The 23,477-nt window shown below is 36.0% G+C and overlaps 1 protein-coding gene across 5 annotated transcripts in view; it reads left to right on the top strand.

Annotated features, from left to right (window-relative positions):
* Nucleotides 1–23,477, top strand: part of TAOK3 (TAO kinase 3) — a 178,987-nt gene that overhangs the window by 122,169 nt on the left and 33,341 nt on the right. For 4 of the 5 annotated variants that reach the window (XM_072802720.1, XM_072802721.1, XM_072802722.1 and 1 more), the window contains 4 exons: nt 802–895; nt 2,106–2,187; nt 7,386–7,553; nt 10,492–10,698. In XM_072802720.1, coding sequence (XP_072658821.1) covers nt 802–895; nt 2,106–2,187; nt 7,386–7,553; nt 10,492–10,698 — 551 coding nt within the window. Of the gene's footprint in view, nt 1–801; nt 896–2,105; nt 2,188–7,385; nt 7,554–10,491; nt 10,699–23,096; nt 23,451–23,477 lie in introns of those variants that run through there. The other variant, XM_072802725.1, reaches the window with a different exon arrangement.

The raw sequence follows: 23,477 nt of genomic DNA, 5'->3' as shown, positions 1-23,477 counted from the left end.
AATAGAGCTATAGAATTTCCAAAAAAAGAGACAATGATGGGCTGAGATGGAATAAATCTATTAAAAAGTACCTAATTTCACTGAGTTTCTCCTTAAAGATTTTATTTATTTGTGAGAGACACACAGAGACATAGGCAGAGGGAGAAGCAGGCTCCCCCCTGGGAGCCAGATGCAGGACTCAATCCTAGGATCATGCCTTGAGTGTAAAGTAGACGCTCAACCACTAAGCCACCCAGGCATCCCTGAGTTTCCCTTAAAAAGGGGCTGGATCAAGTCTTGATTATGATTTATCCTCCACTTCCACCCATTTCCCCTCCACTATCACCTGTACCATTTATTTGGCCTGAATGAGCCTTCAGACAGTGTTTATTGAATTGAGTACTTAATCTTCCTTGCTATATTAGTAATGTTGAAGATGTTCCATTCTATAATAATTTTTCTTATTCTATTCTGTACCTTATGGATTTTTTTCAATGAATACAATACATAGGTTTAAATTAAAACACATACACTTATTGTGTGAACACAAGACCAGCCATTTGAAGATATGTGGAAAAAAATAATTTTTCTGAATCTTTTGAAATGGTTCTGTTAGGAGCTTTGCCAATGTATATTAAGATGACCAGCAGCTTCTTCTGAATGGCTATCCTGGGCTGACCTTAGAGATTAAAATAAGTGGATTATGTGGCATGAGGACAGTAACGAGCCATGATTTAGCAGCAAAGCTTTGATCACAGATCCTTATTTCTCTATCTGCCTGATTTCTTTCAAGAACACTTAATCATGTTTCTTTTCCTTCAGCGGAACGGAAGCCACCCCTTTTCAACATGAATGCAATGAGTGCCTTATACCACATTGCCCAGAATGACTCCCCAACGCTACAGTCTAATGAATGGTAAGACTCTGCTCTCATTTTAAATCTCTTAAGGGAATCACCATATGGTTTTAGGCACTTTCATTAAATCACATTTTAAATATCTGACCTAGAAACCATACATTCTTTCATTGCATGTTATAGTGACAGTGGTGCTTTATAGGTGTGAACTGGCTATGCACACACACACATTTTTATTTCTGCCCTCACTGTCATTTGTACTGTGTTCTTAATGTGTGTGTAGGAACTGAAATTCTACAGGGAACACACCCTGCTATCTTCCTAATAAGTCTCTTCTCTTATATCCTGACAGTCTTGTATTGATCATCTCAGCTTTTATCACTTCTTGGCAGAGATAAAGTACCTTCTCTGATGTCATTATTTTTCCAGTTGTCATTTCTTTTATTACATGTATATTTAAATATGTTGACACAGAACATACACTATCTATTTAGAAGACATATCATTCCTTACAGAGAATTATGACATTTTGATAACTGTTTGGGCCACATGAGTAATAGAAGAAGGGCAATTTTAAAGAAGAGTGGACAAAATGGAATTCTTAAGAGAAAGACATTTTTTCATCCAGAAACCGTATTCCTAAATTCTCTTCCCTTATGCTTCAGATTTTACTACCTGGTTATGGTGGTAGGTGATGGAGAAGTTACCAACTGGCAGTGAAGAATATAGGCTTGAGACTTATAAGAGTTGTTATCTTTGGAAAGAAAAATATATATAAAACTATTACATATATAAATATAGTATTTTTCATTTTCTGACATAAATTATGATTTAACCGTGCTTGTATGTTAAGATATGTTTAGGTGTTGACCAATTTGAAACTCTCTACATTCATTATCCAAATATTAATTTTTAGCAACACCTGGGTGGCTCAGCAGTTGAGCGTCTACCTTCGGCTCGGGGCGTGATCCCAGAGTCCGGGGATCAAGTCCCACATCAGGCTCCTTGCATGGAGCCTGCTTCTCCCTCTACCTATGTCTCTGCCACTCTCTCTCTGTGTCTCTCATGAAGAAATAAATAAGGTCTTTTAAAAAACAAATATTAATTTTTAGATACCATAAACTTGAAAATTGTCCACTTCTAATATTCCATATATTTTATTAAAAATCTCTTAAAATGTAAAACTTTCCCATGAATGAGAATTATTTTAAGTACTCAGTGTATTCCAGAGACCTGATTTTATTTTCTTTCGATGTATTTGCACATACAGGACAGACTCCTTTCGGAGATTTGTAGATTACTGCTTGCAGAAAATACCTCAGGAAAGGCCAACGTCAGCGGAGCTATTACGGGTAATTTTTCAAATTTATATTTGAGGAGGGGGATTTAAAGTCATGTTGTAGTAGAGTATAGTAAATCATTTCTGTGGCAGCTTATCATAACAAACTGGATTAGAATGTGTTGCCTTGTCATTTATCCAGAGATAATAGCTAGGCATAAAAATAGCAAGATTATCACAATGGATGGTGCTATATATTCCATTTGGACAGTTTTTTCCTCATCTTTTCTATCTTTTCTTTTTTCTCTACCCTCTTTTCTGCCTTATGACAACAAGTATTTCTCTTTGCTCTGGTCAGGGTGTTCCATTGACTAATATCTGCATGAACTTCAATACAGTGCTTTCAGGACAGTCTGCCAATGGTTCACATGCCAACTCAGGGATTTTCAGTTAGGTTGTTGCCAAATCATCAAGCAGTGAAGATGTACCATAAATATACAAAACATGCGTCTACATGACATTACATCATACATGTTGGTGACAAGAGTATCATGTTAACTTCATTTATTTAAACATCTTATTTTGGGGCATCCCTTCATGTAACATTTTATTATAAACTTTATATGTAGGCTCCATCAATATCAATGAGGTATGTGGAGACTTCTACAATGTAAATGTCTTTTATTTGGCACAAACTAATCCAGATTTATTTAACCTCTTTCTATATATATTTTTTCAACTCTTTTTTGTTGGTTGGTTGGTTTTAAGAAAAACTCAGAAAGATTATATTGCCTAAATTTGAAAGCTTAAAACTGTCAGCTACCTTTATAATTGAAGAACACCTTGTCTAGGCTGCACATTTTTGGTTTACATTTTCTTTTCCTGAGAACTCTGTAAATATTATTCTATTTTCTGGAAGAGAGAGCTAGGTCTGAAGCCAACTAGTTTTTCCTTGGAAAATTAAGTTATTTCTTCTTGTAGAGAGCAGCCCACAGGAATATGGTGGCAGAAGCAACAGGGCAAAGGACTCTGTTTAATATCCTTTTGGCATAGGGCTATCGTATGTTCTAAACATGAACTCTACTCTGTATGCCTTAGCAACAGCTCTACATATCTGCAGGGAAAATGACAACCAGAACAAAAGCACCAGGTAACCCAAGATAAAATAATATCTTTATTACTTTGAAGTAGGTGAAGATTTTTTTTTTAATTAGAAAGTACTACCATAAAGGGAAAGAAAGATAATTTGGGGGATGGTATTAAAATCAAACGGGAAAAGCATTTCAAAGAAAAAGGTACTACAAGGATTCAGAAATGAATTTTTGGGCACAGACACCAAAGAGGTATGAAAAGCAAGTGGGCAGAGGTAAGAAAAGAAATGGAAGAGAAAAATTTAAACACAGAATCATAGACAACAAACTAATGTAGTAAACTAACCCATGTAGAGTATTTCCAGTGACAGAAAGTTGTAGGGAAATAAAGTTAATTGCAAGAGGAAAAATTGTAAAGATGATCATAATGAAGATGACACATAGGGAAGACAGGAGTTCTCATATACCCCACCTATTATTCCCGAAGAAGAAAACAAAGCACATCTAGCAGAAGATATTTAAAGATGTAACTGAAGAAAACTTTATTGGAAATAAATGTTGATTTTTATTTGACTTGATTTAGTCTTAATTTGATTTGATGGACAAAATCACCTGAGACTACCATTTACTCAACAAATATTTACTGTCTACAGTGTGCCAAACATTGTTCCAAGCACTAAACACACAAGTAAATATTTATCAGTTCATAGTAAATTCTTTGCAGAAAAATAAAGCAGGGACAGGGATGAAGAGTGACAGGATCTGGCATCCTTTTTTAAAGTAAACTCTGCCCCCAACATGGGGCTCAAATTCACGATCCTGAGATCAAAAGTTGCACATTCTCCTGACTAAGCCAGCCGGGTGCCCCAGGACCTGATGTTTTAAGTGAGGAGTTAGGGAAGGCCTTTCTTGGGAGATGACTTTTAAGCAGAGCCCTGAAGAGAGATACCATGGAACCAGTCATCAGTAACTCTCTTTCAGTGTTCTTTCTGCTGGGCTTCCTTTGAGAGGTCATGCAAAAAATTGTTATAAAGGAAGCTAACTTGTTTCTTCCCAGTTGGCTATCTTGTTCCCAAATATTTTTAGTTAATTCATCTTTTCTTCACATTTCCTTCCTGACATTTTAAAATGTCACCTTCACATTGAATCCATTTAAATATAAAGCCAAAGTAAAATAATGTATATGGCTAAAGAGCAGAATGTAAATGCTGTAAACATTGACGATGTAAAAATACTAATGTAGAACAAGTTATGGGTAGGAAAGAAAGATAAGTGTACTAATTTTCCTATTTTTCAGAGTAGATGGTCAATAATAATTCCTAAGTTGAAATGGCATAGTTTAAAAAAAAAGTAACTCTAATCTCTGTCATTTTTTGTTGTTGTTCATTTTAGAGGGTCTTTTAAGAACTGGTATCTCTTGGTGAAGAAATTATAATTAAAGTTAAGCTTAACTTCATTGTCTTCTAATTCCGCTGTATTTAAGTATACCCTGATTTAACAGATTTTCTTAAATTTAGCATGTATAATCTTTCCACGTAAAATTGTTTCTAGATATCTATTATCCTGAAAGAGAACGTCTGAAATGATATTCTTTAATTTAACAATATTTATTTCTGGATGGTGAAATTTGGAATAATTTACTTTCTTTTATGCATTTTTCTGTATTATTTAAACATTTCAAAGAAATATACTTTCAAGAACAATAAAACCATTATTTTATAAGGATCTGGGGACATTTTAGTTGTAGGGGTTTCGAGAATAATGAGCTTTGGAGAAGAGAGAGGAGATGGGACTGAATCTTTCTGCAGGCATAAAGAACATAAGCAAAGGCATGTAGGTGTGAAACACATGGCATGAGTCCAAAACTATATAGAATGTACTATATGTATTAGATGGGAAAAAGGACTAGGAGTGACTAGGTTTGAACCTAGAAATAGAACCATGAACCTGGCTGTAAAAGGCCAGATTTCATCATGGAAGCATGTGTTTAAGATGTTGAGTGTATCAGTTTTAAAAGGCTTAAACAGGGAAGGGTTTAATTATCTTGTGAAATAAGTCGAGGGCATTGAGAAAGGAGATGTCATAAACAGTCCAGAACTATAAGCAGCTCAACAGTGTCATCATGGATCCAAGCTCCTTCCATTTTCCTACTTTATTATTTTTGGTATGTGGCTTTTATCTTCTTAGTCACAAAATGGCTCCTGCATCTCCAGGATTCGCGTCTTTATCCCAAGAGGGAAAAAGGAGGAAAGGCAGAGTGGAAAACCTCTTATCTTCAGATGCTTTGCCTTTTTTATTCTAGAAAACAAAACTTTCCTCAGGGACTTTTCTGCCTCTACAGTACAGCTTAATTTACAGTATCTCATTCACCAGATTTTAGTCATATTGTTATCTCTAACTACAAAAAAGGCTGGAGTTCAACTCTTTTTACTTTCTAGTGCTTACAATAAATGAAGGCAAGGAAAAGAGTTGGAATGGGGGACACCAGTGTCTGTCACAATGAGTGACACAATCAAATCTATGTCTTAGAAAGATAACAGCAGTGGTAGACCACCAGAAACAAACACCAAATGAGGAAATGTAAGTTGCATGCCTAACTCTTAGTTGTGTAAATCATTTAACCCCTCCATGGCTGAATTTCCACACCTTGAAAACAAAAGAATTTCTAAGAGCTATTCCTGCTCTAAATTTCACTGATCCTGTTATAGCTTGAAATTCACTGTAAACCAGTTTGCTCTTATATAATCACAAGCACTAGAGGAGCAAAATAATTTACTTTCTTCTTTTCATGCTCATCTGGAAATATGCAGGCTGTACTCACTTCCGGGAATAGTGTTTCATTTTCAGAAAGGATTCTTTGCAGAGGAAGAGATATTTTATAAAAGCAGGAGCAAAAGCCACAATTCCCCTGATAGCAAAGTCAGGGTGAAGAACCACAAGACATGTACATATTTTTCTCACAGTGGCCCTACTCTTCTTTTATGGCTATTTAACTTATGAAGAGATGAAATCTATTGTATCATCTAAGGCTTACCACATTATATCCCATTTTCCCAATGTCTTAAAATTATAATTTCACAGAAGTGAATTTTCCACATAACAAACTTTTCCTTTAAAAAAACAAGACTTCTTCCTCCCACTTTTGATCATTTTCTGCGTAATCTTGTCAAAATACACGATGTACTTCTCTGCCTTCTTAAAGAAAGCATAATGAACATAATTTCACTTCTTGATGGCTCAGAAGCAGTAGTATTTCATCAACTCTTGGAGTATAAAAGGACTACATGAGGAGTATCTTCCTCTTTGCAAAATAGTCCACAAACCTTTGTTCATTTTTATGTGATTGGTTAGTAGATGTCTTAGTCATGGATTTTTCTCTCTTTTTCTTTACTGTCAGGCTGCCTAAGAACTTTCAAAAGATAGTTCTTTTTACAACAAATAACCTTAGTTCTAATAGCTCTCAGTCCTCTATTCTCCCACTTTTATTCCTTTCTTCTAAACTGATAGAGGCTGAGAAACCAAGAAACCAGAATATGTGTAAAGATCACTGATAATGTTGAAAGTAAGAGCCGTTTGTACCATAAAAGTTTATGAACTTTGGGGCAGTTACTTTCACTCCTCAAAGTCCCTTGACCCTTATTTCTGGTTGTACAGCTCTGTAGAGGCAAATGGAGTTATCCAAATTATGATCTCTATATAAATTGATTAGTTGCCATATTTTCAAGTGTACACTAGATATGACCCCAAGAAAACAAAATATTCAGAAGTCTGTTTCAACAGGGTAGTGTAGGGTAGGTAGGAGGATTGAAGCAGATTATAACAATAGTACCTATGACTCTACATTACTTCTACTTATATATATTCAAATCTTTCAGATTTGAAAGTAACAAGCCTCTAAGGTGCTAGTCATTATTACTTATGTGTTAAAGTAAACCTCAAGAATTCTCAAGTAAACTCTGGACAAAGTCCACAAAATGGGGTTTAAGGAAGAAGAGAAGAGCGTAGTTATCTCTTTATAAGATTTATACAAAATGAAAGGCTATATGAAATGAATCATATCTTACTATTTCTTAAAATCAATAGACTTACTTTATATCTATTTACTTTTATAATGTAAATCTTGCCCCCCAAAATCTGTTTTCTCATTTTCAATTTCTGTTTTTTCTCTTCCCTCAACTAGCACGATTTTGTTCGACGAGACCGGCCACTACGTGTCCTAATTGACCTCATACAGAGGACAAAAGATGCTGTTCGTGAATTAGATAACCTACAGTACCGAAAAATGAAAAAAATCCTTTTCCAAGAGACACGAAATGGACCCTTAAATGAATCACAGGAGGATGAAGAAGTAGGTTCAGTTTATTTGAGTAGGCACTGATAGAATGCCTACTACATGGGAAGGTTCTGGATAGGGCACTATGAAAACCACTTTTGGTGATAAAAATGTAATTGGTGCTCTGTGCTTCAACATGTAGAGTTGCAAAAGAGACATTCATAAAATTACTCTTATATAAGACAAAATATAAAAAATACTATCGAGATATGTCACCATGCAGCGGTCCATAGTGTGGATAAAATTAGCCTGCTGGGGGGCATTAGTAAGTTTGTGTAGAGGACATGATGTGGGTGGTTTCTAAGAGACAGGCATAGGGCATTTTAGACTCAGGAAAGTATTGTGCTTTAGGAAGATTATTCTGGCAACAGAATGTATTACAGCAGACTTGAATGTGTCACATTCTGTATAATAGTCCATGCAAGAGGTAATAAGGGCAATGTCAATGGAGATGGGGGGGGAAGGAACACTTTTGAGAAACACTGTAGAGGTAGATGTGATAATACAGTGCTTCTCATTAAAAGTGGTAGTGACAGATGAGGAGGAATTTAAAATGATTCTGAGCATTTTAGCCCAGGTGACTGTACAATACCAAGAACAGAGAAAAAGAACCAAGGAGAAAGAGTAGGTTTAGGATGATTTCAGTTTGGTGCCTGTTGAGTTTAAAGTCCTGGCATCCTATGCTGCTGACATAGTATGCAGATGGAGTTTTCAAAGGAGAGGTGACTTTCTGGTTTCTCATTCAAATAACTTAAGAAGGATTGGTTGAGACAAGGGTAATGACAGTCAAGACACCTGACTGGTGATGTCTGGCAGTTGGTTAGGAAATTCAAACCCAGAACATAAGAAAGAGGTCTGGGTAGATGGTTGGCTGGGGGTCAAGAGCATTAAAATGATTATAAATCAGGAGTTGAATGTAGTATGGGAAGAGGGCAGTGCCATATGAGGGACCCTAGGAAACAAACATCAGAGGTGTTTGAGAGTCCACGACTTCAAGGATGGAACAACCAGTATCATCAGATGCCATAGACAAGTCAAGTTACACAAAGACCAAAAAAAGAAAAAAAAAAAAAAAAAACAGAAGTTTTTTTTGTAGAATTTAAACTGGGTTTTACAAGCAGGGCATTCTTGATGACCTTCGTAAAAGCAGTTTTACAGGAGTAGTTACAATAAATAATAGATAACTGTGGGTTTATAGAATAAATGAGAAGTGAAAAAATAGAGACAGTGAAAGTTAGTTATTTTAAGATTCATAAATTTAGCTAAGAAGGAAAAGGGACAAAGGGCAGTATGTAGAGAGGTATGTAAGTATGGGGGAGGTCTCTTCATATTCATAGGCAGAGTGGCAGAAGCTGAGACAAAAGCTTTGAATTTAGAGACAAGACAGATGTAGCTAAAGAAGTAGGATCTCTGGAAGTACATGAGCTAGGAGTAAGAGTACTAGAACCTTGAACGAGAGAAAAGACTCCACTTCCTCTGAAACTAGATTAAAAAAGAGGAAAAGAATGAACAATGAATTTTATTTTACCTTTTTAACATAAAAGAAAAATTATCAATAATTATAAAAATGAAATTCAGAAAACTGAATTGGACTTTAAAATCTCTTGATTGCAAATATACAAATGATCCCCTTTAATTGGGAAAACAAATCTGTTAAAAATATTAATGTATTATCTACCATTTAATTTTTTTTTTTTATGATAGTCACACAGAGAGAGAGAGAGAGAGGCAGAGACATAGGCAGAGGGAGAAGCAGGCTCCATGCACCAGGAGCCCGACGTGGGATTCGATCCCAGGTCTCCAGGATCGCGCCCTGGGCCAAAGGCAGGCGCTAAACCGCTGTGCCACCCAGGGATCCCAATTTTTTATTTTTTTAAAAGATTTATTTATTCATGAGAGACACAGAGAGAGAGAGAGAGAGAGAGAGAGAGGCAGAGACATGGGCAGACGGAGAAGCGGGCTCCATGCAGGGAACCTGATGCAGGACTCGATCCTGGAACTCCAGGATCATGCCTAGGCCAAAAGCAGGCGCTCAATCACTGAGCCCCCCAGACATCCCTATCTACCATTTTAAATTACCCAAATTACCTATGTCAGTGATTCCTTATAGTGCCATGACTAAGTAACAATTCATAAAGTTATATACATACAGTATAGTTCTCTGAAAATAGGATTTTGGGGGAACTAAGTTGCTTTAATTATATTATTTAATCTTATATCAAAAGATATCCCACTGTGATGGGTAAATTACATATTCTGATTATTTTACCACTTCTCAAATAGTAGTCTTTGGACTAGCAGTGATGAATACCAGTATTATTTAACAGATACATTTAATAAGATTACAGAGGTAAGCATGATAGAATTGCTTGAGGGAGGCAGAATTTAATTACCTGTCCAGGACAGTAGAATTAATATCCCTGCTTAGACATGAAGTTACTCAATAATGATTTGTGAAGGAACACATTGCTTGTCAAATCTCTGAATACTCTTTTCACTCTATTTTAGTTTCAAAGACAACTGCCCTATTTGTAAATATACCAGAAGTTACCTGTTCAGTTGCCTACAGTCTTTCTTTAGCACCTTGATGTTCCTGAAAGTCTCTTACACACCTGGCCTGATTTCTGCTTACTGAATAGCAAAACAATAATATGATAGTTGCATATGACAGAGGAAAGCCCTGGGATAGCCGCATTTGGAGCCTTATGACCCATATCCAGAATGGCCCCAGAGGAAGGCAGAGAAGTGAATTTGAGATGTCTGAAAATGATGAGGGAGTATTGGAGTCACTACATAAAAAGTTTATCTTTGCAGATTTGGCAGAAAAGCAACTTGGCACTGCAGAATTGAGTGTGCTTAATAGCTCACTATTGTGTGCTTAATAGCTCAGTCAATGGATTGGCACTTTATCTCCAGTCATTTTTTTTTTAACCCCCATGCCCCATTTTTATAGGACACTGAACATGGAACCAGCCTGATCAGGGAAATGGACAGCCTGGGCAGCAACCATTCCATCCCAAGCATGTCTGTGAGCACAGGCAGCCAGAGCAGCAGTGTGAACAGCATGCAGGAGGTCATGGATGAGAATAGCTCTGAACCTGTCCTGATGCACGATGATGAAAGCACTCTAAATTCCAGTTCCTCTGTTGTGCCCAAGAAGGTAGGTTCCATTGTCCCCTTTGTAGCTCTAGGTTTTGTCAATTGTCGTGAAATCACCTCAGGCCACTTGGTATCCAGACATTTCAGTGTGCCTTTCTACAACTGAAATATGGGACTAAACTTAGCACTTGATAGTTCTCTTACAGTATAAAGATAGTAAAATACTGTGTAAAGCTATAGCTGGACCTATTTCTTCATCTTCCTCTCCTGCTACTCTGATGTCTTCCATCATCAGTAAATAAAAATAAATCCATAAATCTCCAAGTCAAAGAAATTAATAAAATCCTCTCTAAACCAATAACTTTAATACCATAAATCTTAACAGCTTCCCTAGTATAGGCTGTTGGTTGTGCCCTTTTAGAAGTATGCCCTCAGAAGTATGTTTCTTTTTTTTCAGAAGTATGTTTCTTAATGTATATTCCCAAGATACCATTTGTTTTATAAACAGTTTCTACTCTTTTCTATTGCTCTTATATTTATTTCTAATTCTAAAACTAGCTCTGTCTTGTTAAATATTCTGACTTTTGAATAAATGATTCTGTTTTTTATTTTTAATTTACTTTTCCAATTAAAGATCCACCTGGGGGTGGCTCTGTCAGTTAAGAGTATGACTCTTGGTTTTGGCTCAGGTTGTAATCCCAGGGTCATGGGATCAAACCCTGCATCCAGCTCTGTGCTCAATGCAGCATCTGCTTAAGACTCTCTCTTCCCCTCCCTCTGCCCCTCCCCTGTTCTCTCACTCTCTCTCTCCCTCCCTCTCTCTAATAAACAAATCTTAAAAAAAAAAAAAAAGATCTTCCTTTCATACAGGCCTACCATGGTTCATAAGTTGAAGTACTTCATGAAAAAAATGAAAAAAAGTTTTAAGGATTCTTCAGAGTATTTTTCTATGAGTATTTTACAGGATTACCAATAATTCTTTGGAATAAGTCCCAAAAATGTTTTGAGTGACTTTAGGTACGCAGTCTACAGTGTAGAATTATATGAAAAAATCCCTTTTTCTTTTTCCTTATAAGGTAAATATGTACTTATTTTGATAAATGCCAATGATTGCATTCTAATTTCAGTGACAGAGCATGTTTAAGAATTTTTTTTCACTTAGACTTCAACTGGTGCATTTTCCTTTGGGCAAAAAGGAAATTGAACAGATAAGGATGAAGGGCAGGAGAAAATATATTGGTCCCTGGTCATAAGTAGTGGAAGTATACACATTTATCTTCTGAATGAATTAACTTATTCATTTATTCAACAAAAATTGGTGAGGACTTCTACTACATACCAGAAACTATGGTTAGGCCCTGTGGATGCGTAGGAAACAAAACAGACATACTGCTTCATGAAACTTATTATCTGTGGGGGAAATCAGGAAAATAATTGTACAAATAATAATATAATCATGTAATTATATCATGTAATTATGAAACTTCTGCTCTGGGTAAAAGGATTTAATCTATCAGGGACTAGTGGAAAACATACTCAATGAAGTGACATTTAAGCTAAAACTACAAAGATATGTTGAAGTTAGCTAAGTTGGAGTGAGAGATGGGGATGAGTCAGAAAGCAACAAGCACAAAGGCCCTGAGACAAAAAGAACTTTGTATGTTCAAGGAAGAGGTGAAAGGTCAGAGAGGTTAGAGCTTGGTGAGCAGTATGAAAAGTGAATGAAGTCTAGAGAGACAGCAAGGACCAGGTTATCAGAAAGCCATGTAAGCATTTTGAGTAAAGGAGTGATATCAGAGAGATGCAGAAATCTGCTAAGAACTCAGCATTGGCAGCCAGGCTTCTCTAAACATGGGCAAGTGATCGTATATATAAAGAGTAGAAAAGAAGGTTTTTGCTGGGCTCTTTTTTTGGAAGGAGCTATCATGGATCCTGACGAATGTGGCTCTTTCCTTTCTGTTACCTCTGAGCCTACATGGGAATAGAGACCAAAAGAAAAGGAATTCCACTGGATCTTTTTACTCCAGGACTCCTCAAATGAGAACAGAATTAGAAGAAAGATACTACTGGCATATCAACAAGAAAGAAAAGCCTAGTCTTGAACTCATTGGAGATTTTAGTTCTAATTTTGCTATGTGATAGTACAGACCTATCTTGTGATAATATAGATTTTTCAATACTTTTTTCTCTTGCATGGTGTAATTACTTAAGAATAGATAGTAATTTATGGGGCACCTGGGTGGCACAGTTGGTTAAGTGGTTGATTCTTGGTTTTGGCTCAAGTTGTGATCTCAGGGTCATGGGATTGAACCCCACATCAGGCTCCCTGCTTAGTGATGAAGTTTCTCTCTCCCTCTGCCCCTCCCCACCCACATTGAGTCTCTCTCTCTTCCTATCCCTCTCTCAAGTAAAATAAACAAATCTTTAAAAAAGGATATTAATTTATATTCTGAAATAGAAGGTAATTGTATTTGATCCGTGCAAAATGTTTGTTAAGAAGAACGTAAATTAAAAAAAAAGAACTTAAATTATGTAATGTATTTCTGTTTTATTATGAAATAAATATATAGAGAAAATGAGATTAAAAAATTGAAAAACATATGCAAATGAAACTAAATAAATTAACTGAAAATATAAGCAGGCTAACCAAAAGACAGTTTCAACAGAGCAAAAAAGCAGCCTACAGAATGGGACAAAATATTTGCAGATCATACTTTGCATATCTAATATTTGCATATCTAAGAAGGGACCAATATCCAGTTAGAGAAAGAGCTCCTAAAACTCAACAACCAAAAAACAACCCAAATAAAAAATGGGCAAAGGATTGAATAGGCATTTTTTTTAATAGACTTTTTTTTAAAGATAAATAACCAATAGGCACATAAAAAGAGGCTCAATATCATTAATCATTAGGGAAATGCAAATCAGAACTACAATAAGAAAATGTCAATGTTACCCAGGGCAATATACACGTTTAATGCAATCCCTATCAAAATACCATGGACTTTCTTCAGAGAGTTAGAACAAATTATTTTAAGATTTGTGTGGAATCAGAAAAGACCCCGAATAGCCAGGGGAATTTTAAAAAAGAAAACCATATCTGGGGGCATCACAATGCCAGATTTCAGGTTGTACTACAAAGCTGTGGTCATCAAGACAGTGTGGTACTGGCACAAAAACAGACACATAGATCAGTGGAACAGAATAGAGAATCCAGAAGTGGACCCTGAACTTTATGGGCAACTAATATTCGATAAAGGAGGAAAGACTATCCATTGGAAGAAAGACAGTCTCTTCAATAAATGGTGCTGGGAAAATTGGACATCCACATGCAGAAGAATGAAACTAGACCACTCTCTTTCACCATACACAAAGATAAACTCAAAATGGATGAAAGATCTAAATGTGAGACAAGATTCCATCAAAATCCTAGAGAAGAACACAGGCAACACCCTTTTTGAACTCGGCCATAGTAACTTCTTGCAAGATACATCCACGAAGGCAAAAGAAACAAAAGCAAAAATGAACTATTGGGACTTCATCAAGATAAGAAGCTTTTGCACAGCAAAGGATACAGTCAACAAAACTCAAAGACAACCTACAGAATGGGAGAAGATATTTGCAAATGACATATCAGATAAAGGGCTAGTTTCCAAGATCTATAAAGAACTTATTAAACTCAACACCAAAGAAACAAACAATCCAATCATGAAATGGGCAAAAGACATGAACAGAAATCTCACAGAGGAAGACATAGACATGGCCAACATGCATATGAGAAAATGCTCTGCATCACTTGCCATCAGGGAAATACAAATCAAAACCACAATGAGATACCACCTCACACCAGTGAGAATGGGGAAAATTAACAAGGCAGGAAACAACAAATGTTGGAGAGGATGCGGAGAAAAGGGAACCCTCTTACACTGTTGGTGGGAATGTGAACTGGTGCAGCCACTCTGGAAAACTGTGTGGAGGTTCCTCAAACAGTTAAAAATATACCTGCCCTACGACCCAGCAATTGCACTGTTGGGGATTTACCCCAAAGATACAGATGCAATGAAACGCCGGGACACCTGCACCCCGATGTTTCTAGCAGCAATGGCCACGATAGCCAAACTGTGGAAGGAGCCTCGGTGTCCAACGAAAGATGAATGGATAAAGAAGATGTGGTTTATGTATACAATGGAATATTACTCAGCTATTAGAAATGACAAATACCCACCATTTGCTTCAACGTGGATGGAACTGGAGGGTATTATGCGGAGTGAAGTAAGTCAGTCGGAGAAGGACAAACATTATATGTTCTCATTCATTTGGGGAATATAAATAATAGTGAAAGGGAAAATAAGGGAAGGGAGAAGAAATGTGTGGGAAATATCAGAAAGGGAGACAGAACGTAAAGACTGCTAACTCTGGGAAACGAACTAGGGGTGGTAGAAGGGGAGGAGGGCGGGGGGTGGGAGTGAATGGGTGACGGGCACTGGGTGTTATTCTGTATGTTAGTAAATTGAACACCAATAAAAAAAAAAAAAAAAAAGAACTACAATAAGATACCACCTTATGCCCAGTAGGATGGCTACTTTCAAAAAATACAGAAAATGACAAGAATTGGAAAGGATGTGGAAAAACTGGAATCCTTGTGTGTTGTTGGTAGGAATGTAAAATGGTATATAGATGCTGTGGAAAACAGTGTGGTGACTCCTCAAAAAGTTAAAAATAGCATTACCAAATGATCCATCAATTCTGCTTCTGGACATATACCCCAGAAATCAAAAATAGGGTCTCAAAGAAATATTTGTACAACCATGTTCATAATAGCATTATTCATAATAGCTAAAATGTGGAACCAACCGAAATGTCCATTGATGGATGAATGGATAAGCAAAATATTTAATTTTTTTTAAGATTTTATTTATTTATTCATAGAGATGCAGAGAGAGAGAGAGAGAGAGGCAGAGACACAGGCAGAGGGAGAAGGAGGCTCCATGCAGAGAGCCTGACGTGGGACTCGATCCCAGGACTCCAGGATCATGCCCTGGGCTGCAGGCGGTGCTAAACCGCTATGCCACCGGGGTTGCCCATGGATAAACAAAATACTGTATTTACAAACAATGGAATGTTTATTCAGCCGTAAAAAGGAAAAGAAATTCTGATATACACTATGACATGGATGAACCATGAGGACATTATACTAAGTGAAATATGCCAGTAACCAAAAGACAAGTAGTGTATGATTCCACTTAAATGAGGAATTTAGAGTAGCTAAAATCATAAAGTAGAATGGTGGTTGCCAGAGGGTGGGGAGAAGAAAGAAATGAAGAGTTGTTTAATGGGCACAAGTTTCAGTTTTATAAGATGAAAGAGTTATGGGGATAGATGGGGGTGATGGTTGCACAACATAGTGTATTTAATAGTACTGAACTGTATACTTAAAAATAATTAAGATGGTTAATTTATATATTAAATTATATATATTTTCCTTCCACAATAAAAAGGGGGAAAATTTAAGCAGGCAGGAAAAGTAGAATATGTTATCTATGAAAACTGGAATGTTAAATATGATATATCTTCATGAGACCCGTTTAAATCCTATACCTGGGCTTAAAAATGTATCATTTTAAACACAACAGAAAATTTTTAAAAATTATTCAAGAACTTTATATTTGTTGGGGTACTTGACTTCCCAAAAGTTTTCCACTTGGGAACATAAATGAAATAAGATCTTAAGCTCTCAATAGAAAATTTTATATAATCATAGGAATGAGGAAACTAGTTTATAGTTCTGTCTGCCACACTGTTGTGTTCATTTACTTTAGACAAGTCACAAACCTCTCTGGGCCTCAGTTTTTCTATCTGTAAAATTAGGAGTTGTTCTGTATGGTTTCAGAGATCCCTTCCAGCTCAAATTCTGCCTTTCTATTCCTGTAATCTTTGAGCAGCAGATCTTTGTGACTTTCAAACTGTTTTGTAGAGAGGTACCTCAGGAACAGGCCTCATCCATACCTCCTCCAGGATAAGACTGGCTTTTATCTCTTAGGTTATATGATTGGATTTCACTTAAGATTTCACTTAAAAAGGGCATTTTTCTAAAAGCCACTGTTCTGATCAGTCCCTCCTTTTTCACACAGATGGCATAGCAGTGACACTGTATTAAATGTAGGAACAGCTAACATTTACGTCATGGGTTGGATTCTCTGGGAAGCAAAGCTGAGACGGTTTCAAGCAGCAATTTGCTTATTAGGAGTTTCCTTTGGGATCAACCCCTGTGGAAGAGAGAAGGAAGCAGCACTGAGCAGAGGGCAAAGTTGAAGTGAGATGCAGACCTAACAGCAGCCTCAGCCTTAGCAGTCTAAGGGAGCTGTGGGGCTCTAATGACACTTCAGAGTTGTCCAGACTGAGTCAGAATGGCTGGGCCTTGTTACCCTCACCCAGACCAGTCATTGAATATGAATAACCTGGGAAGAGTGTGAACTTGCTCACAGCTGCTCCCTGCAGCCAAGGCAGCCCCTAAATGGACCAACAGCCCCTTCTGACTGCCAGGATTCTGGCAGCAATCTTTTCTTAGAGGCGGATCTAGGTGGAGCATTTCTGAGCCTACCATAATTTGTGACCACAAAGATTATTTTTGAAAGAAAGCAATCAGTATTATTTTTTAAAACATTTACTAGTTTTGCATGGGTTTGTGACCAAAATCTTAGAAAAGCCTATATATCACTAAATTATCATATTACAACCTATATTCTACTCATTATCCTATTTTATTTTCTTTTTAATACTTGTCACTATCTAATATTATATATTAATTAGTTTATTATTTCATTAGTAGAATGTAAATGTTACTAAGGCAAAGATTATGCCTACCTTGTTCCACACTGTATCTCAACACCTAGAACGGTGCCTGGCATAGCACAGGCATTCAGTAAATAAGTATGCAATGAGTGAATGAACGAACAAACAAAAAACACAAGGACTGAATTAATGGCCAGATAGAAAACATCATTGCTATTTTGGTTCATTAAACATATAGATTAAAAGAATTAAATAATCTTATCTTTATGGTTTGAAAGACTTAAATAGCATTTCTCCAACAATTACACCCAGACAGTAAGAACATGCTTAATAAATATCAAAATATAAGAATAAGGGTGGGGGATCTTTTTGCCCCCACACACACATCTTGATTATTACAATCAAGCAGACATTATCTTAAATTAGTCAAATCATAGATATGAAACAGATGACCATTTTATATAAGAAGTAAAGGCCATGTGTAACCAGTAAGAATGTGACTTGCAATTAACTGCTCTGCGTCCAGAATAAAGATGCCCTGATTTTAGCAGGACAGTTCTATCACAGATCAAGCCCCCAAAAATGTAAAGTGGGACACAGAAAATTTTCCTTTGACATCAGAATTTCAGGTTATTTCTTTTTCTCCAGTCCTGACCTCTGCTCTGAATGGACCCTAATCTAATCTTCCTTGTGAGCAAAAATGACTTGATAAGTCTAAAAGTATATTCTGACAAACTTTAAGTACTTTTCCACTTCCTAATGTTGCCACACTGCTTTTTCGAGTAACAAGAATATCTCTAGACTGTTACCTCCTCAAAGACATCTCTCTTCTGCTACCACCCAGCACAGTGTCTGTCACATTGTAAGCACCCAATAAATGTTTTGTGAACTAAAATGAAGGTGAACTTTTATAGGACACAATTCTACATGTGCCTCAATTCTCATTTTTTTCCAAATGACTCCAGAGCAAACTCCAAATCCAGATTAGGTCTTTTGCCACTACCTAGCCTCCTTCTGAGCCTCCACCCTACTACTTAAAATCACTGTGGATGTAGCAGCAGCAAACAGATTTTTTTTTTTAATTTTTATTTATTTATGATAGTCACAGAGAGAGAGAGAGAGAGAGGCAGAGACACAGGCAGAGGGAGAAGCAGACTCCATGCACCAGGAGCCTGACGTGGGATTCGATCCCGGGTCTCCAGGATCGCGCCCTGGGCCAAAGGCAGGCGCTAAACCGCTGCGCCACCCAGGGATCCCAGCAAACAGATTTTAATAGCATTGTAACCAACAAAATCTATTCTTTTAATTTGCCAATTAAAAGGTACACTTTTATCTTGTTTAAGTCTAAAATCAGTTATCTTTGCCTGCTACTGCCTTATATTAATATAGATCATAAGACTTTAAAAAAAAAAAAAAAGAAAAAAAAAAAAGACTTTAATATATTAAAGCGTTTGGTCATTAATCACTGTTATTTTAGGTATGCCTAATGAACTTTAGTCATCGTGACCCCTTTTTAGAGATTATTTTTGAAAATCACTCTATCCTAACTTCTAAAACTTTATTTGGCCTTTTTCTTATTCATCAATGTTCTTTTCCACCCTCTTCTTTGAAAAAAGAATGTCTTTCACCATTTTTGTGGGGAAAAAAAAAAGAGAGATGTCCTTGAGGGGATAGGATGTTCTACTTTAATTTTAGCTTTCTTTCAGGGGCCTTTCCTATCATTTTTTGCTGAAGAGAGGGGTGGGTTCTTTGACTCTTCAACTCACATTGGCCAAAGTAAAAGTAAATTAACATATGAATGTAATGTCTTTTAAACAGAGCAGTCATACAAGCCACCTCTCTATAGTAGCATCATTATCCTCTGCATTCTAGTCATTTTTTTCTCCCTAGTAGCTATCCTACCCTGTAAAGATAGCCTATCCATCTTCTTCCCTTCCTCTAGCCCTAGCTTTTGATAGCTATAATGGCTTATACAATAATTTAATACTTCTAAAATGAGGAAAAACAAAGGAGAGATGGTGGGTTTGTTGATCCTTTCTCCACACCATAAAAAGTGTAGGAGTAATAAAAAGACTTCTCATCATCCAATAAAAGCCGTTTTTAGATCCTCTTCCTGCCCCCAAGTAAAAGTGTGCTTGTCACTATTTTACAACTTTCTTAGAGTACAGATTGGCAGGTTTTTTATGAAATACAAATTTGAATTCTGTTAAATAATATAAGAGAAAATGTCATTGTCTCAATCTTCTCACACCTATATTCTTTTTTTAAGATTTATTTATTTATTTATTTATTTATTTATTTATTTATTGTTTATGATAGACACAGAGAGAGAGAGAGGCAGAGACACAGGAGGAGGGAGAAGCAGGCTCCATGTCAGGAGCCGGACACGGGACTTGATCCCAGGATCGCGCCCTGGGCCAAAGGCAGGTGCCAAACCGCCGAGCCACCCAGGGATCCCCCTCAGACCTATATTCTTGAACTTATTTATTCAGGAAACATTTACTGAATGCCTACTAAGTATCAAGCACTAGATGGGGGTCCTAGGGAGACAGATTTTTCAAGCCACATTTACTCTATTTTCGGAAAGCTCACAGTCTCATGGACAGACACATAAGGAAATATGTGATAGTATGGTAAAGGTAAACCCAAAGTATAACAGGGTCCAGAGAAGTAGTTTCTAGGGTTAATTTCAAGTTAATCTGGAAACTAAACAAGCAGCTATACCATGAATCTTAATTTGAGAATCTTAATAGATACTTAGAGAAAAACTTTTTAATAAAAGTAAAGCTTCCTGTTCAGGGTATAAATAGTAAAGTTGGTGCTTCATGTTTCATGTACTTCAGTATATTATATAAAAGTTCAATTATTTTTTGCTAAAATCTGAACAAAATTTACAACAGCTTTTTTTAATCTGAAGAAGTTTTATTTTTTTACAATGAAAGAACATTATAAATTTACCTGCTTAACATAGAATTACTTAAAACTGGTCCTCAACCATATTGGTGTTTCAAAGAGCTATTTTGTTTATTCCCAGATGATAATGTTTTAAAGATAAATTAAAACAAGACCTATATTTTGTCTTGGTAAAGTAGAACATGATATTTGTTCTTTAAAAAAAAATTGTTTTTGTAGGTATTCTCTACCTTCAACATAGGTTCAAACTTAGAACCCCAAGATCAAGAATCACATGCTCTACCAACTAAGTCAGCCAGGCACCCCAATATTCTTCATCTTCTAAAATCATTCTTTAACATCAAATATGCTGACCCTCACATCATTTGTAAATAATCTGCATCAATGCCTAACTGCATAAAATAGCAAATTGACTCTTTCCACTATTAGTCTTAAAATGTGTTCAGTTCAGAAAGTCTGGGAGCCAAATATGGTGGTCATTTTCAAAAGGACTGCTATTTTGAAGGGGCAGTATAACCAACAGACAATATACCCAGTAAAGTCAATAGTTTCATTTGTTTGTACTTCTCAAGTCAACTTTCCCTCATTTTAAAATTGCTTCATTGTTTAAGTTGTCTTCAGAGTTTTAAACTTGCTTTATGCAATGGAATTGAATATTTTAAAATTCATTTTCCTATGCATTTGAAATGGATATTCACTGTTTTTTACCTCATTTTGTGATCTCTTGCATAATGTTTGAAGACTTTTAGTGTAGGGATAGGTTATGAAGCTGTTGTGGAAAACTAAGAATTCTTTTGTAAAATGAAAAAATTTTTAAGCTGAAATAAAGAATTATACTGTTAACATTATTTACTGTATTTGAAGTAGATTAAAATCTTGGGCCTATTCTTCAGATTAACTTTTAAAAAATAGCATTATTTTAGGGGGATGGCAAAAAATAATAAAATAGCATTATTTTAAATATATACCTTAGTGGATTATTGAATTAGCTATGTGTTAACTAAAATCACTGTGATTTCGAATTTTAACTTTCCCAGTGTATTCCAATATCCTTGGTTTAAAAACTTAGCAAATAAATGTGACTTTTAATTTGCTAAGCAAGGTCCTAGCCCATAATTTTTATCTGAGAGAGAACACACTAATAATATTAAAATTATACATATTTGTACATGAATATGTTTCACTTTATTCTGTTAATAGATTCTAGTGTCACTAGTTATCTTTGTAAATCAAGTTATTACAATTTAAAACTGAGCTGCTACCTCTCAGTGTCAATGTACTTAATGTTAGCTAATTAATAATCACCAAACTGACTTCTTAAGGCCTTCAATGAAACCACAGGGCTCTACTTAGTCTGTCTCATCTGATTGTTGGCATTTAGAAGCTTCTTCTTTTTCTGGAACTGTAATATTAGGTAAGATCAATTTTTTAGGTAAGGTCAATAAATGTGACTTATTAATAAATACTCAGCAATGTGAATGGCAGTAGATCCCAGTGCCTTCCTCTCAGAACCTTAAACCTAGTGCATAAATTCTAGTCCCATACTTGATCTCTCTTTGCCCTAAAAAATAAGAGGTTAGATTTCCTGGGAAATAGTATAGAAGTTTTAATTGGCCTATCAAGGTTTTTTTAAAATAAATCTCAAAAATATGGGTTGAGGCACATTTTTAACCTGTAGTACTGTCTAATGGAACTGCTTGCAGTGATGGAAAGGATCTTATCTGCAGTGTTCGGTATGGTAGCCATAGTTAGTGGCTACCTTAAACATAGCTGGTGTGACTTAGGAACTGAATTTTATATTGCATTTAATTTAAATATCCATGTGGCTATGGCTGTCCTTCCAGCACAGTAATAGAACATCCTTGAATTTGATGTATATGTCCTCAGTGGCATTAAAGGTCCCTTCATTATTTAAAAACAAAATAGACCTCAATACAGTATATTGAAAAAAATCTCTAAATATAGATGTAATGGTAGATACCTTCCCAACATTCTAGAGCATTCTAAATTTATAAATGGAAAAAGAAAATCAGCCCAATGGTAAATTTAATCTTGCCTCTTGGCTTTTACCTAAAAACCTGGATATAAAATTTAATTTCCCTCAAGAATATATGTGTCTTGAGTTTTCAAAATTTTAGACTATGTAATAAAATTTTGTGTTTTCTGAACCTCGACAATTTTTGTTTTCTGCTAAAAGAAAGAGCAATTTTTTAAAAAAATTTTCAAATAGTCATAGACAAAATGCAAAACTGACTTCTCACAAATGGTTTCTCCTAAAACCCAAGAGCAATTAGGAAATTAATTCCTTCTTCCCCATCCTGAACATGTACTGTTTAAAAATCCCCCATGGTTGTACATGTTTTTGAGCTATTATTATAGTGTCTTTTTTTCCTGAAGGGTTAGAGCTACTTACTGACTGACCACTCCATCTTTTATAGAGAAAAGCATCACCCTTTGAAAGCATTTTCCCCTTTAAAACTCATTTAAATTGCATTTAAGAAACATCCATTATTACCCTTCCAGGGAGTGTTATTTTTCACTGGGCATTACAACAAGATTAATCATCTCTGCCTATCAAGAAGCAGATTTGATTAAATCAGCCAAAGACATTAAATCCCAGCCTTACTCACTCTAGTGACCATATCGAGACTGAGTTGAGGGAGAATTTGTGAAAGTATCATTTGGTTAAAAATTGTATGCCTGTCTCTTTAAATCTAAAAAAAAATCCTTTCAGAAGCTGTAGAGAGAAGGTGCTAGAACTGTGTACGATCATGACTGGAAAGCAGGATCCCTCAGTGACTGCCGAATCTTCCCAGCACAAGACAGAGAGGCAGCTCAGCACAAGCCTACACTGGTTCTAGGCAGAACGATGATCCTACCGAACAGATCTCAAATAAAATTAAATTGAGAAAGCAGATCTTTCAAGGGAATGAGGCGGAGGCTCGCTTTTATGTTAAAAGCAACCAGCATCCTCCTTGCTAGACATGGACATGACATTTTTAAAGGAATTATTTGGTTACAGCGTTTTAAGCAAACTGTTCTAAGGAGTCTGTACATTGCATTGTTTTTTCTATTCTTTTTTTCTTTTGCATATATGTAATTCTGGAGGTAAAGAAAAAGCCTGCCAGGGATTCA

The sequence above is a fragment of the Canis lupus genome, chromosome 27, assembly GCF_048164855.1.
Source record: "Canis lupus baileyi chromosome 27, mCanLup2.hap1, whole genome shotgun sequence".
In the NCBI taxonomy this organism is placed as follows: Eukaryota; Metazoa; Chordata; class Mammalia; order Carnivora; family Canidae; genus Canis; species Canis lupus.
This window is presented reverse-complemented; position numbering and strand designations above follow the sequence as displayed.